At 40.9% G+C, this 17,168-nt stretch overlaps 1 protein-coding gene across 3 annotated transcripts in view; it reads right to left on the bottom strand.

Moving 5' to 3' along the window:
* Window positions 1-10,974: 10,974 nt before the first annotated feature.
* GADL1 (glutamate decarboxylase like 1) overlaps window positions 10,975-17,168 on the bottom strand; it is a 201,236-nt gene continuing 195,042 nt past the window's right edge. For all 3 annotated transcript variants that reach the window (XM_072651116.1, XM_072651117.1, XM_072651118.1), the window contains one exon: window positions 10,975-14,062. In XM_072651116.1, coding sequence (XP_072507217.1) covers window positions 13,889-14,062 — 174 coding nt within the window. In that variant the 3' untranslated portion in view covers window positions 10,975-13,888. The remainder of the gene's footprint in view (window positions 14,063-17,168) is intronic.

Genomic DNA, 17,168 nt, shown 5'->3' with positions numbered 1-17,168 from the left:
TGAACCCAGGTCTGCTTACTCTAAATCCAACATTTCTTCTGCACCAATAATTCCTTATTACTAGCTGTATCTTTCAAGTTTTTAACCAATGGTTAACCCTGGTCTTTAACCAATATAAAAGTATGTTCATAAACACAGAAGATGAGGTTATATTTTTCATGCTAAAATGTTTTTATAGCAGGTATTTTTGTGGTGACAAAGAATTTGAAACTGATGTGAGGTGAATATCCATTAATTTTGGGAATGGTGGAGCAAGTTAAGGTATATGTTGTTGTTCGGTCCTTTTTAGTCATGTCTGACTCTTTGTGACCCTATTTGAAGTTTTCGTGGCACAGACAAGTGTTTTGCCATTTCCTTCTCCAGTTCATTTTACAGGTGAGGAAACTGAGGCATGCAGGGCTAAGTGATGTGCCCAACATCACACAACCACAGCACTCTATCTACTGCATTACCTAGCTCCCCTAAGCTATATGACTATGGTGAAATATCCTTGTGCTGTAACGATGAAGGGGCCAGTTTCATTCCTCTTTGGGCTCCACTCCTGATATACTGAGCTCTCTCCCCATGTAACAGCAGCCTCCTTAGCCTTCAAGTTTACCATGGCCCTGCAGTCCCTTCCTTTCATTTTTTTTAATGCGGGAGGCAGTGTGGGAGGAACAGAAAGTGAATTTTCGCTGGTTGAAAAAATAAAATTTAACTGAAAAAACCCAATATTTATCATGGCAGGCAATTGAAGTGGTACGATGGAAACATAGCGGTGTGTTGGAAGTTTCTGATGTTCTGTTGGGTCTATGTGGACTGGCCCTATGGAAGCCAGGCAATCAATGTCTACCATTCTGTGCATCTCTCATTCATGCTGCCCCATAAACTAGTCACAGAGAGTTTCTCCTGTGATGCTGATTTGGGGAATTAGGAACCTCAATTCTTCTCATTCCTTTGATCCCAAAGGATAATAAATCCATACATGATAGGGTTGTTGTATGTCCTTCAAATGGACCAAAAATATATCACAATGTTGGGATGGATGTACAGTGCATCCAGTTGTGGCTGATCATGCCAATACAGCTCCATCATAGGTCGGACACAAATAGTTGGTATCACATGGCATTGCAATATTACTCAAGGTACATTATTAATATGTATAATATGTATATGTGTGCGTATAGAACCATACACACAGCATAATCTTAGTTTCCATTATTGTCCTTGCAGAGCTAATATTATTCTTAGGATACAATTAACACTAAACCTTAGGGCTGAGAAAGTCTCATACCATTGTAAAGTGGAAAGAAATATTGAGTTTCTTACAGTACAGACACTTGGAAGGGTCCAGCAATGGTGCTTTGAGTGGGGACTCCCTTAATTCCATCATTCTAGGAGTGAATTTTCTTCTTTTCTTGGCTTTGTCTTTGGGCAACCTTTTCATTTTCCTGATTCGGTTCTTGCTGTGCAAATTTCCTTGTTTTGCTTTTCAAGTAAATTTTGGTTGATTGTTGTATATTCACACCATTAGTGTAATTAGTTATAATTATCGGCTTGATGTGAAAACATGTGATTGTGGAGAGCTGATTCAGGGTTTTTGTGTATGTTTCTCTTAGTCTCCACCTGGTTTTCTTCCCACTAGAGATTTTTCATGACAGGTGTGTAATTAGAATTATTTTAATGTATAATCACTCAAAACTTGTTTCATGTGTTCAAGACAAAGCACAGGGGCCTTTGTGCTGGAGGGTGGCTAGACAACAGTTCATCTGAAAAACATCTGGGGGGGGGGGGTGAAGTGGACCGTAAACTCTGAATTAATCAACAACGATGCACAGGCAACCAAAAAAAGCTAACACAGGAAAAGAGGCCAGAAATGAGGGCGGTGGTTATCTCCCCGTACTGTGCCTTGGTTGGCCCATGTCTGGAGAACTCTGTTCAGTCCTGGATGCCACAATTTAGGAACAGCACTATTATACTGGAAAGAATCCAAGTGGACAAAAGAACTTGAAATCAGGCCAACAGAAGATCTATTGAAAGAACTTGGAATGTTTAGCCCAGAGAAGAAAAGGCTCCATAGGAACAGGATAGTTATCTAATGTATTTGAAGGACAATCATGCTTTGAGCTCCTTCATCTCCCCATCTGCCTTCCCCATCCAACCCAAGGTGAAGAAACTTCCACCTTGAAGGAAGGAAGGAAACCAATATGTATTAAACACCTACGGTGTTCCAGGCTCTGAGCTGAGCACATTATAACTATTATCTCATTTGGTCCTCATAGAACTCTGGAATGGAGGTGTTATTATCATTCCCATTTTGCAGTTCAGAACACTAAGGCAAGATAAGGCTATGCAACTTGTAAAGTCACAAATCTGGCCTTAGTGTCTAAGTGTTTCTGGGTTTCTGGTTCTGTTTCTTCTACCTTGAATAAAGCACCTAACTTCTCTGAATCTCAGTTTCCTCATCTGTCACAAGAAGGGGGTTAAACTAGATGACCTCTAAGATCCTGTCCAACTCACAAGCTATGATTCTATGATCCTAAAAGGGATGAAATTTACTCTACTTGGTCCTAAGGACTAGGACTAGGGACAATGAGTGGAAGCTCAGGGAGGCCAATTAAGATGATGCTCAGTGCAAATTTCCTGTCAAGGAGAGCTCACCAGAAGGGGAACAGGTTGCCTTAGGGAAGCAATCAATTTGCCCTCACTAGTGGTCCTCAAGCAGCAGCTTCCCTCTGGTCTCTGCTGTCTCCTGTCACATCCATTTCCCATCTCTATCCTTGCTTTTCCTGACTTCTAAAATGAAAATGAGTAATCCGATAAAGCTCGTTGTACAACTCAATACAACACAACACAACACAATATAACACAATGTCCTCACATGGTATTACAATATTACGGATGATATTATTATTACTTTTAGGGAACCACATTCATAATCCAACTGAGGACACTTGAGATTCTTATTCCTTGCCTCTTGGACTCCCAATTTCGCCATCTGGAGGCAATGGCAATAGAGAAGCTTTCCCTCCCATGTTGGAAACCAGTGCTGCTGGGGGTTCCCTGATGTGACTTTCCCTCCCTGGTCTTGGGAACTGAGATCCCAGTCACGCTCTCTTGTGCCACAGAATGAATGTCCTATTCAGAGGGAGCCCTCAAGTACAGATTGCTTTTGAATATTAATTATCTAAAACCTCTGTTCTTCCAACAGGTGTTCCTCAATGAGAGTGGTTCCAGACCAGCCCAGTGCAATTTGCTGTAATGAACACATTCCTAAAGCATTGTGTATAAATTTTTTTGTAAATCAAATTATATTTCCCCAGTGGTTTAGATTATAAGTTTTCAGATGTGCTCCCACAGGAAAACTAAAATAGACCCTGAGCCATCATAAAAATAATCCCCTTTGAGAGTAGGGCAAACTAGCAAAAAACTAGTAATTTTGTAATAAAAATTATTGAATACTGCATGGAAGAGACAGGCAGGCCCCAACATATGAACAGCTTGTATTCCAAAGGTCCAGGTGTTAAATGGATTGTTTGGAACTCAAGACCACATTTCCCCCTAGAAGTAATCTTCCAAGTGGTGGTTATGTTCCTTGAATGGTCCATAAAAATATGCTTAACCCATAATGCACCTGTATTCACATAGTATTACAGTATTACTCATAACACATTATTATTATATGTGGTACTAGCCATAGGTAACATGATTCTTTGGGGAGATACATTCAAGCAGGGACACTTCAGATTCTTGTCCTCTGGCTCCTGGACTCTCAATTTCTGCATCTACTGGGAATTGGGAGTAGAGAAGTGATCACCCTTATATTACAAGCCAAAATGATGCTTATTGGTTGAGGAGGAGGATGGACAGGATAAATAAGCTGAAAGCTGGTGATGCCAGGGTAAGGAACTGCAGAATCTCAGAGCTGAAAGGGATTTCAAATACCACCAAGTTCAACCCAAATGTGATGGAGAACACAATCTATAATAAGCTCAGCAAGTGATTTTCCATCTTTTGTCTAAAGACAAAGCAAGTGAGAACCCACTGACTCCTGATATAGTTCATGGTACTTTTGTGTATCTCTAATTTGGGGGCAGTTTTTCCCTATATATACTTCAAGACTTCAATGGTTCTCTGATCTCATCTATGTGCACATATTCTCCAACGATGTGCATCTTGACCTATCTACATTGACCTATCCTGTGAAAAATTTTCCCACTCCTCTCACAAGTCTTTCCATCCCTTGTTCCTAATTCTCTCTGGCTCAGACAAAACAAGTTTACTACCTCTTCCACCTGTCAGTCCTTTAATTACTTGGGGCTCACTAAGATATCTGGATTTTTTTTCCCAGATAAATTGATCTCTCGACATCCTTCTTTCATCTTCTACTTCAGGAAGTGGGCAGCTAGATGGTGCAGTGGATACAGCACCAGTGTAGGAGTCAGGAGAACCTGAGTTCAAATCTCACCTCGATAGCTGTGTGACCTTGGGCAAGTCACTTAACCCCAATTGCCTCATCCTGGGTCATCTCCAGTCATCCTGATGAATATCTGGTCACTGGATTCAGATGGCTCTGGAGGAGAAGTGAGGCCTCCCTCACTCAAAGTCAAGTGCAAATCATGTCATTACTTCTCTTCTGGCATGATCTTCTTTGGCAACGAAGCACAAACACGCTTCAGAAGGTAGCTCTTTACACCTGGGTAGCACTTCACATTCTTTCCTCTTGAATTCAGTCTTGTTATCTTTAACCCAATGTTTGAGCTTGTCAAGATCTTTTGGGATCTTGACTTGACTCAGTCTATTAGCTATCCCAACCACCACAGTATCATCTGCAGATTTGATAAGCATGTCTTCTATACCTTTAACCCTGTTATGGATAAAAAAATCAGCAAATTGTTGGGACTCCATCAAAGACCTTCCACATTGATGTTAACTTATTTAATAACAACTCCGGGGGTCCAGCCACTCAACTATATCCAAATACACCTGTCTCTATTGTCAGGAAGCCCATATTTTTCCTTCTCTTTCATAAGGATAACATGAGAGGCATTGTCAAATGCGGTGCTGAAATCTGGAGAAACTCTATTGAGAGCATTTTCCCAATCTACTGTTCTAATAACTCTGACAACCCATAAATGAAATTAGTCTGGCATGACTTGCTCTCAATACAACCCGGCTGACTCTTTCTAATAAAACTGCAGAAAAACCTGATACTGTGGCAAACCCTAAACGTGTGGTATTTACAGCAGTGCCCAATATGCCAGGAGGGCATATGTGAAAGAAGCCGAATGAGAACTGAGGGGGGAGGGGTAAGGCTGGAAACCTGAGCTCCAGAGTCTAAGGAACAACAGAATTAGGTTCTCCTTCCAGTACAAAGACTTGTTCTCATGTTGGCTTCCTCAAACCATAGGAACTATTCTCTCTGCTCACCTTTTGATGGACTACTTCAGTAGCCTCGCAATTGGTCTTCCTGCCTCCAGTCTTCCCTCTCTCCAATTTATCATCAATGTAGTTGCCAAATTGATATTTCCAAAGCATGGGTCTAACCAAACACTCCCATGACTCAAGAAGTTTCCATGACCCCTCTTACCACTAAGATAAAATGCTCCTTTTTTCTGTTTACCATTTAAAGCCCTTCACAGTTTTCTCCCAATTAATCTTTCCACCCTTCTTTCCCACTGCTCCCCATTCCATACTCTGTGTTCAGAGAACCTGCTGTCCCCCAGGGTATCATATCTCCCTTCAGAGGCTACAGGTTTCACACCCCTGGTTTAGATAATGACCAATCCACACCATTCTGTCCTCTGTAACCTTTGTCCACATTTGTCCAAAAGTCTTCCCCTGGGGGGTCCATTCAATGTGGTGGAGGCTTCTTCTAAAATGGTTGTTTTTTACATTTGTGCTGGCTACTTGTAGACATGCCTCCTATGGCATCTCTTTCTCTCATATTAATTTGGTTTATTTATTTTCAGTTTTCAACATTCACTTCCATAAAATTTTGAATTTCAAATTTTCTCCCCATCTCTCCCCTCCCCCCACACTAGGACAGTGTGTATTCTGATTACCCTTTCCTCCAGTTCACCCTCCCTTCTATCACCTTCCCCCACCCTTATCTGGCATCTCTTTCAAAGGACTTCTGCCACTTACTACAAGAAAGCATTCTCAGTCCTCTCCATTATTGACACTTCTCACCACCATCACCATCACCCCAATTCTTTGCATAGGGATCATAATGGAGTTCCTTAAAATAAAGAATTCTTAGATGAAAGAAGTCCATCTGCCAATGCAGGTATGCACCTTCCCTCTAAATCACATTCTTGGAGAATTGCCTAGAGCATTGAGAGTTTAAATAACTTGTCTGGTTGGGATCAGCCAGAGTGTGTCAGAATTAGCCCTTGAACCCAGGACTGCCTGTCTCTGAGGACAGCTTTCCAGCTACTACTTATCTGTGTGCATGCTGTTTCCACTCTAGTGGAAAGTAAGCCCTTTGAGGGCAGGGAAAGCTTCATTTGTGCCTGCATATCCCCAGCGCTTAGCACAATGCCTGGCATATTGTAGGCATTTAATAAATTCTTAATGAATTTAATTGAATGTCCTTTCTATTATTGGTAATTAAAAGACCCCTTCCTTTGTTTTCTTTCTTTCTTTCTTTTTTCTTTCTTCCTTCTCCTTCCTTCCTTCCTTCCTTCCTTCCTTCCTTCCTTCCTTCCTTCTTTCCTTCCTTCCTTCTCCTCCTCTTCCTCCTCCTCCTCCTCCTCCTCCTCCTCCTCCTCCTCCTCCTCCTCCTCCTCTTCCTCCTCCTCCTCTTCCTCTTCCTCCTTCTTCTTCTCCTCTCTTCCCTGTTAGATTCTGAAGGAAAATCTCTCTGGAGTCCTTGAAGGGAAAGGCCTGAGGTCAGACTCACCAACTTTTCAGAACAAAATCAGACTTATGCTACTAGCTCCTTTAGAAGTGGGAGAGGGAGACGAGGCAGGTCTTGGGATCTTGGGAACCTTTTGGGATTTGAAGGTTTTGCTCAGCTTCTGAAGCAAGGAATGTTGCAGGATCTGGGACTTGGGTGGGGCTATAAAGAGAGTGAAAAGAGGACAACATCTGGAGATGAGGGGGATGGTGAAACTTTCCCTGGCCACATGGTAGACTTTATCCCTTTCTTCTGCCTTACTTCAGATGGGTGTGATGGGCACCCATTTCAAGCCATATTGTTTTATAAGGTTAAAAGTGGTACTTGGCTGATCTAGCCTGACTTCTCATTAACACCTGTGCTTAACCCTGTCCTATTGATGAGGTTCAGATTCTGGGAACCTCCCTGAACTCCCCTTGAATCTTCCCACTTAATCTGGTCTTTCTTACTCAAATCTAATCTTCCCATTTAATCTGGCAGTCTCTAGAGGCCCCTGGGCTTTTTACAGCTGTGTACAGGTCTCTGCTGCACTTCCCAACCCTTGATCCTATCAAAATCCCATTCCCCAGGCTGCTGGCCACTCCCATCAAGATCCTCCCTAGGTTGGATCTGTATTCACCCCAAGGTACCGGTCTTTCCCTTCAAGACTTCTGGATTGCCCCACCTGCTTCCCACCCAAGCCCTCCATTGTCTTATATCTCCTGATTGCCTCCAGCTGTTTCCAACCCTAGACCAGTCATCCCAGTCCCATTGAGGTCCTCCTTGGACTTCTCCTCAAGACCCTCCCTAAACCCCTCCTCCCATCACCCTAGACTACCAGACCACCCGCAGATCCCTCCTACACTCTTTTCTGTATTTAAGCTCCATCTTGCCATCATGAAGGCACTCAGATTCAGTCCAACTCAGACTCTGTCTAGCTGAGATTCTATCTGGCCCACTTGTTAATACAAGTGTTAACAAATGCTTAGGCTCCTTAACAGTTAACCCAATATGGTGAATCTTTAAAAAACTTTGTTTTCCTTTGGTTTTAAGAAAGCTTGTGTTGAATTCATTCGAGCAGGACTCACCTTGTCAGTATTTTGGAGTTTCCCAGAACCCCTCAGACCTCAACACTACGAATTTCATTGTATCTTTTTGTTCATGGCACGAGAGTGAAAAACAGCTCTGGGACCCACACAAAAGAGAGTGATCATAGGGTCTTAGATGGAGAGATGCTAGTTTGTTGTTGTCCTTTCTATGAGAAGGGGACTAAAATGCCATCACTATGTCAGGGTCAAGGTAAAATGTGTCCCTCTATGGCTGATCAGTCTAATATGAGCTCAGAAGGCTCTAACTCAGGTTGGGCACAAAAAAGTCCAAATGAACGTTTGGAACAGAGATGTCTGTAAATTTGCACATCTTTTTTGTGTTTCTTTTGAGCTTCTGCAGTTCTGCTTCGCTCATAGAGCACAGTGCCTTCTTTGATGTGGGCATGCTATTCTGGGCAGTCCTGTGCCAACATCTCCCATGTCTCATGAGAAACCCTGAGAGACCTAGAGAAGTACAGGGGACCTTTGAGGCCATTTAATGTAATCCACTTATTTTATTGATGTAAAAACTGAGGCCAAGAGTGGTGAAGTAGTTTACTCAAGGTCAAGTAGGTCGTAAGTGTCAGGGAGGGGATTTAAATCCTGCCTGTAAATTCAAGGGAGAAAGTGTATTCCAGGCATAGGGCAGCTTGGACAAAGACATGGATCTGGGAATAGCAAGTAAATGAGTGTGGCTGTGTGACCTTGACCAAGTGAGTTCATTCTTCTGTTTCCTCCCATAAATGATAATGTGGTTGGATGAAGTCCCATCCCTGTCCTAAAGAGTCTTGAGTTCCTCAGTCTGTACTAGGTTTTTGCCTAGTCCTTGTAGGTTGAAAGATCAAAACTAAATTTAAACCAGTTAGAGCAGGAAGCTTCATAGAACACTCTGCAATAAGGAAAAACAGCATTAGTAGCATTACAAATGGCAGACATCAGTTTTCTAATTACCTGTCTTTAACAAGACAGCATCTTGCATGAGCAGGAATGCTCCTGACCCAGTTTTCTTTCCTTTCTTCTTTATCCGAATGGCACATTTTGGGGACAGATCTCTATCAATCCTATATGCATATTTTAAAGCATCTTTTTATTCTAAGATGTCTCCAATTCGCTCGTCTATTTCACATCCCCAAATTGCCAATTACTTGTCAGGGACTGCTGCAAATTGTAGCCTGTCAGGATGGTAGGGGAAGAATTGGAAAATCCAGTATACAAGTCTAAATAGTGTAGGATTTAACGCTGAATAGACAAATTCAGATGAGAAGTCTGCTCTGTAAGATGCTTTAAGATTGTCCCTATTTACTCCTCGGGGATCATGATTGCTGAACGAGCAGCAGATGGGGAGTGAGGCACAATTTCCACCTGTCAGAAAAAATTAATAGTCTTTCAGATGCTGCCTCATGACTGTGTGTCAGTGTTATAATGCGATATTCTCCCCTGTGCTAAACTGCTTCCTGATCCCAGATAATTCTGCAGTAAAATTTAAAAAAAAGTTATGTATTGGGAGCTCCAATAGAAATTCAAGAGCTGTTTGGTTTAGTCACATCTCATAATTATCCAAAGGAAAATAGGCGATGATATGCCAGATGACACTCTTTCCAAGGAAGTCATGACTGACATGTTGACTCTTTCATTCTCACCTGCTTCATAATGCATTTTGACTTAAAAATCACAGTCAGTTTCCAGGTTGGACCATTCCACTTAGTGCCTCAAGACTGGTAGTGGCTGCTCAGAATGCTTCTTGGGGAGAAGATGCAATCTGTGAAATTTCAAGTAGCTGTTGATTTTCATTCTACGTAAGATCTCCCTATTGTCCTTGGTGAGGTATGACTGCTTCCAGGGGCCCATGCTCTAGCTGTTGAATTTCACCATCTTCCACCCTCTATTTCAGAAAGGTTAGAGTAAAAGATTTTAGAACTCAAAGGGGCTTTGATTCAGTTCATTAAGGTCCAAGGCATTGGGGATACAGAAAAAAGAATGAAACAATCTCTGCTGTCAAGGTAACATTTTACTACCCAGAAGGGAATCATTACTTAGACAGATAAATACAGCTAAGACAATGAGCAGCAAAAGCCTCTTGTAAGAGGTATCACTTGAGCTCAGCCTTACAACCAACTAGAGATTATAAGAGAGGAGGAGAGAGAACATTTCAAAGATGGGGATATAATCTGTGCAAAGTCATAGAAATGGGGGATGAAATATGGGGATGGAATGTCAATGGATCAATTAATCAATCATCAATAAACATTTATTAGGCACCTATGATGTGCCAGGCACTGTGCTATATGCTGAGGAGGCAGAAAGAGGCAAAAGATAGTCCTTGCCCTCAAGGAGCTTACAAACTACTGGGGGTTGTTGACACACAGACAAATATATACAAAGGAAGCTATATACAGGCTAAACAGAAATTAATCAACAGAGGGAAGGTGCTGGAATTAAGAGAGATTGGTAAAGGTTTGTGGCAGAAGACAAGGTTTTAGCTGAGACAAATGAAGCCAGGCAAGTCAGTAGTTAGAGTTGGGGGATGGATGGTGTTCCAGCCATGGTGGATAATCAGAAAAATGCCTGGAGCCCAGAGATGGAGGATCTTGTCTGTGGAACAGTCAGGAGGCCCATGTCATTGGATTGAAGAGTCCAAGTAGGGGAATGTGATGTAAGAAGATTGGAATGGTAGGAAAGGGCTAGGTTATGAAGGCTTTGAATGCATTGTATTTGCTCCAGCAGGCCATAGCGAGCCACTGAAGTTTACTGGGGAGAGGAGATGCCGGTGAGTGACATTGTGAGGCCAGAGCTTTAGGAAAATCACTTTAGTGGCTGAATTGTGAATGGACTGGAATGGAAGAAACTTGAGGCAGGCAGACTCACCGCCTCCCAGCAGGGTAGTTCAACTCCTTTATTTTACAAATAAAGCAATTGACTTCTGCACTTACTACTAGGAAGTGGTAGAATTGGAACTGGATCCTCGCTGTCCCAACAACCAGGCCAGCACTTACCCCTCTAGACCCCAGATAAAAGACAAACACATGCTTCATTTCTCTTCTCTAATTTTATTCAAATCATCAACTACAAGATAAGCTGTCTCTTGTCTCTACTGCTAAAATGGCAGCCTAGTCCAGGAGGGACATGACAGAATCTAAATGTTGTAATCAGTAAACAGCAGATGACAGAAAGAAAAATCAAGTCAAATGAGAAACGTATGCTCTAATGTTCAGTTTTGCATCATGAGGATGCAAATGTAGATTTCATGAATATTGTATGCAGACTTAAAAAACACTCTTGTTTTTTGTTGTTGTTTATAAAAATGAATACAAGCAGCGTCATCGTTGCATAACTAGTAAAGCATCTATAAAATGTAAAGGCATGTTGGTAAAGGTACCTTAACCATTCTGACGTAATGGAAACACAGGACAGAAACCAGATGCTAAAATGAAAACGTCGTGGCGATAAACATAAAAAGAGAAATTCTTGATACCAGTTGGTGGAAATTCGAAGCCTAGTTTGACAGCAGTTTTGGATAAGGCTGTCCTATCAACATTTCTCAATAACATTATGAATACATGTTTAACTACACCCCACAATAAAGCCTCACACCCTATCTGTCAATTTGTCTGGCCAATCACCCATTGATAGCTTAGTTCCTAAGTAACTCATTGCCCCCAGGAACAATGTTTCACCTAACGTTGTGTTTTGGATGGAGTCAATTCGTGTTAGATGGAGTATGCCTGCATGATTTTTGTCTTAAGGAAAAGAAACAGATTAAGGAAAACTAATACTTTTACATCTTTCGATTCTTAAGCCTTTGGTGAAGCTGTAGCCCAGGTCTATGAAAAACAGGAATATGATTCCAATATAGCCAATATACCTAGAAGATAGCTTGCTATGACAAACTATGTATCTAAAGAGCCCAATTCTATCTAGTCCTTTATCAAGTAAAATTCCTAGAGAAAGGTAGAATTAGGCTCAAAGATGGGATCAACATAACCCACTCCCAGGAACGACCGTGAAGGTATTTTAGGATGTTGGTGAAGAGCTCCTCTTTCTGTTTTTATCCCTTATCTTGTGACCACAATAAATCACTGGCATTTAGGAGCTCATAAAAGGGAATGTTGTACAACACTGTACATGTCGATTGAAGGCATTAAAGCACTTCTTATAGAGACAATTTTCAGTACTCATGATGTGAAAGAGAAAAAAATGCATTGGTCATTGCTACCTCGATGAACAAACTCGGTGCAAACAAGAAACTTCTGATTTCAGCTTTACAGTTAGTCACAGCCTAGGAAAATGAACAGTAAATATTACACAACCACATCCTTTAGCTTGCTCTTAAGCCTTCACAGAAACACATAATGATGATTTCAGAGCAAGTCAACCCACAAAAACAAGCAAAGAACTAAATTGGAAGACAACAATTCATGGAACCCCCAAAACAAAGGGACTTCTGGAGGTAGAATAATTTGCTAAAATGATGGTCTCATCCAAGAGGGCCACGTTTCAATAGAATAAAAGCTCTTTGGGATCAAAAAGTGATTCATCTTTTAAAAATATTTTTGTTCCCAGCACTTGCCCAGCATATAGGACACACTTAATAAATCTTTGTCAAAAGGATGGTTGGAATCTAGTATAATCATGTTATTGATAAATGGCCAAAACAAAATGGACCATTGTAAGTACGTGGTCTCAGGGATTAATGAAAATTTCTTCTTAGCTTTTAGTTGCTTCCATATAGCGGATGACCCTTATTTAATTTCATGACCAAGGTTTTAACTTTTGAGGCTTAGGTTGGATCTACTCTCTCCTTCCTATCTATAGTGAGAGTCAGTGTGTAAAATGTGCTGGCATTGGAGACAGTAGACTTGGGTTGAAACTCCAATTATGACATTTACTGTGACTTCTCCTACCTGAACCTTTGCTTTCTCATCTGAAAATGGAGACAATAATATTTGTACAAGCTCAAAGTGCTTCCTAAGCATTAAAACATGATATAAATGTAAATTATCAGTATCATTTGTTTATTGGCCCTTCCCCTCCAAAGGGAGAGAAGATAAACATTGTCTAGTCAGGCCCTGAGTCTTATGGTGGTGGAAGCAGATTCATATCTGGGGGTTAAGCCAAAAGAAAACAACAGGACTCAGAACAAAACAAGAATGTGGTCCAGAAGACTAGGATGAAAGAACATTCTTGGGGCTGTTAATCTTTGATGGAAAAAGGAAAACACAACTAATAACAAATATATACCCTACTAATTAATTTGCAAGCTTTAAAAAAAAATCCATAGGTAGACTAGAACAGATCAGTGCCATGGTGAATTCCAATTATTTGCTACAATCAGTCCACATAAAAAGTTATCTCTTTCATATAAATATCTTTCATTATCCTCTATTCAAAAATAGCTTTAACGTGCTTCTAGGGCCACCAAAGATCTAGGTGAGAGCTCTCTGCAGAGTCTAACTGCTGAGGGAGGTGGAGGGAGCAGGAGCAAGGTCATTGTCCTGGCTGGACAATGCCCAACTCATCTCTCAGCCATTCCAAAGCTCCTCTGAACTGTTAATGTGAATCTTTTGTAATTATGATTGTGAAGCATAAGAACCATAATGGTTGGGAGTCTTATGAATCCTTTAAAGAGGGAATGGCTGCTTAACACCCAGGACCCTTGTTCTACCTCACCCTCCAAGAGAACTTGTCCCAGGCAACCATCCTAGAGAAGGTGTCTGAACTCTAACAGCAGCAGTGATGATATTGTCATGATTCTGTTGCCCTTGCTTTGCTAGACTTCGGAGGCACTTTTAAGAGTACACTAAGCAATTTAATTTTAAAGTGATGGTAGCACTTCCTAATGAGCATCTGAAGAACAGCGTCTCTACAACAAGGCCCCAGATGTTCTTGAAAGGGAAATTTCTGCTGGGTGGGATTTGTGCTCTGGGGCCTTCTTGAGCAATAGCTACATGTCTCTACCTAGGAGGTCAATTTCATCGAGGAGGAAGTCCATGTCCTCACGGCTCACTTGGGGGCTGATCACCACCTGGCGGAAGAAGTTGACTTTGCCCTGATGTGGCTGGTAGCCCAGCATCATGCTGCCCTTCTTCATCATCCTCTCTTTAATGGCGGGGGCAATCTAAAGGATCAAAGAGGGAGAAAACAGTAAAGCAAACAGGTTATAGCTAGAGACTTCTCATCATTGAACCAGAATTTTTTGGAGTGCCTAGTCTGGGTAGACCACTGTCCTCCACGTTTCCTGAGAATTTAAAAAAACAAGGAAGACACAATTCCTACTTTTCAGTTGCTTCTCCTATACCTATAAAATCATATCCTTAAATAAATAATTTTAAATAATACATTTTAAAAAGTCACCATCATAAATTTAAGATGGAGGAGGTATGGCTAGATGACAGTTCCTATGAAAATTATCTGGGAGTTTTAGGGGAGTCATCTAAAGAGCTGCAATGTTGAAGTGAAAACATTTTGCTTACTTTCCAAGTGGGAACAGCATGGCAGCCAAGGTCAACATCCAGTTAGGACATAAACTTGATTGTAATATCTTTTGGAGAAGAATAATGTAAGATTAGCAGCAATAAGAAGCAGTGGAGACTAGATCTCCTGTCAAGAAAGCTTGGCAAGAGGCCCAACTAGAGGAAGGAAAACAAGCAACAGAGGAAAGATGGAAAAGATCTGCCAAGATTTTGATGGCTAAGTCTTTTCACTGTCAAGAAAAACTGAACCACCATCTTTGGACTCTAACACTGCAGTCCTGGATGTGCTTACAGACATGGCATTGAAAAGAACAGAGAGAACCAAAGTATCAAACTAGACTAAATGGACAGAGAGGAGGAAATGTGAGAACACGGATGGGTCCATTCTCAAGGCTTCTTTAACTGAGGAAGAGGTCAAAGGTGTATGTGTGGAAAATCTAAGACTTTTTAACTACAAAAAGGGCATCAATGACTACCAACCTATATGCCAGCTTTCCCATCCATATAAAATTTATGTGAGAATATATGTATATATATATGTGTATATATATACATATATATGTATATATATATATAAGAATGTACACAGGAATTAAGAACATCCTTACTTAGATATTCAAAGGAAACAAACAGAACCTCACAAGAAATATTCCATAATAGGCCAAGTTAAAAGGGATAAAGAATGTGATCCCACTATGCTTCTTGTTTGGCGACTATAAAAATGCATTTTATTCAGTGTAGTAAACTGCTTCTGTAAACACTCTCCTCTAACAATGATATCCCACCCTTATGTGACAATTATGAACAACAATGGACATGTCCTTGTTCAACAACCCTCTGGCTACCAATATTAGGCAAGGCATAAAAGAGAGTTGTATGCTCACCCAGACATAAGCTCATCAAAGATGATCACCATGATCATGAAGGTGATACAAGGTAGAATAATTCTCTGTTGATAATGGCAAGGTCTTCCAGGCCTCCTGGATGAGATCTATAACCACTCAAATGAATTTGGTCTAACTATCCATCCAGGAAAAACCAACTGGATGAAAAATGACAATAGTCTAGACATTGATAAGTAATTGAACAGAGAGGATGCTCATAACGTTGAGATTACAGATCCATTGAAGTTAAATGTGTGCACATGGGCATGCGCATGCACACACACACACACACACACACACACGCAGTAAGTTTCCAAGTTACTGACTAAGAAATATCCTCCCTTGGTAAAGGAATGGAACAGAGTCACTATTTGCTACAAGCTCCCTTGGTCTATATTAATTTATATCATATTCCATAAAGCAAGAGACACTAAAATGAAAACTGGGGTTATAAAAAGTGAAGAGTGAAACAAGCAAATTTCTTTGGCATTATTATTTCTACCAGGTACCCACATGATAAAGGGCTCACCAGACGATCCCTAGACCATTCATTCAGATGCAAGTGTTTCATGGTGACATGGTATTTTTTAACAAACTGCTGTGCCCTTCTAAGCTCTGAGCCCACATCACTGTTATGGATGCTGTAAATGTCCCTGGCTTACAGACAATTTTGAATTCAAAGCAGGCATATTCTTGGCTCCAGCCTAATTTGCTTCCTCTATTCCTGTCTGTCTTTTCTATGAGCCTACCTTTTCAGAAAGTGTTGGGTTGTATTTTTTTTTTTACCTTATTCCAAGAGCCTCAGCATTTTAATTACAGTCCACAATATGTCCACACTATGAAATGAGTTCATTACCATAATGAATAGTGTCAGTTATAATTTTTTTCTTACAAACAAAAAAAGATCTCATCTGAGAATTGAAACAAAAAAACAAAAAAGAGAGGCAGAGATGGGGGAAGAGAGAAAAAGAAAGGGAGAGGAGAAAGGGAGAGAAGGAGGAGAGAGAGAAGTGAGGAGAGAGGGAAAGAAGAGAAGGGGAAAGAGGGAGAGAGGAGAAAGGAATGGGGAGAGAGAGAAAGGAGAGAGGGAGAAGTAAAAGTGACATGGGAATCACAGGAACTGGACACTTCAATAAAAGGGGAGAGTATCATAGACGCATAGATGGATAGACGGACAAACAACTAGAGTATTTATTAAGCAATTATCACATGCCAGATACCGTTCTAAGCACTAGGAATGCAAATACAAGCATCTAGGGCAGTCCATCCTCTCCAGCCTTTCCCGTCTCCACTCCATCCCATGTGCAGCTGTCTGATCATACCACTTCCCTACTCAAAGGACCTCTTCCCTGTGTCACTGCAGTGGATAGAGAGTGGGGAGTTGGATATGGGATATGGGATCAAATTCACTCTGTCATTCCTTTGACAAGTCATTGAACCTGTTCTGGCTTCAGTTTCCTTATTTGTAAAACAAAGGGATCAGCTCAGAGGACTTCTAAAGTCTCTTCAATATCTAAACCATGAAGTTCTTTAGGCATCTGGAGTTTCATCCATGTGGATATTCCTGTCAACAAATGGGAATCAACAATTTTGATCCTAGATCAAAATCTAGGATCCCAATTTAAATCTTAGTAGTTCATTAACTATCCACGTGAACTTAGGCAAGTTACATTCTTTCTGGTCTCAGTTTCCTCATCTGTAAAATGAGATCAGTGAACTAAATACCCTCTGGGGTCTACTTCTATAGTAGTATAGGGGGATCTACTTCTAAAGAATCCTGAAATCTCTAGACACCATGCTGGTGTTCATTCAGATAACACAGATTTAAACTGATGCATCTTAATTTTAATAATTTATTGGAAATTTG

This window comes from Notamacropus eugenii, chromosome 3, assembly GCF_028372415.1.
Source record: "Notamacropus eugenii isolate mMacEug1 chromosome 3, mMacEug1.pri_v2, whole genome shotgun sequence".
In the NCBI taxonomy this organism is placed as follows: Eukaryota; Metazoa; Chordata; class Mammalia; order Diprotodontia; family Macropodidae; genus Notamacropus; species Notamacropus eugenii.
Note: the sequence above shows the minus strand (reverse complement) of the source record. Positions and strands in the feature narration are given on the sequence as shown.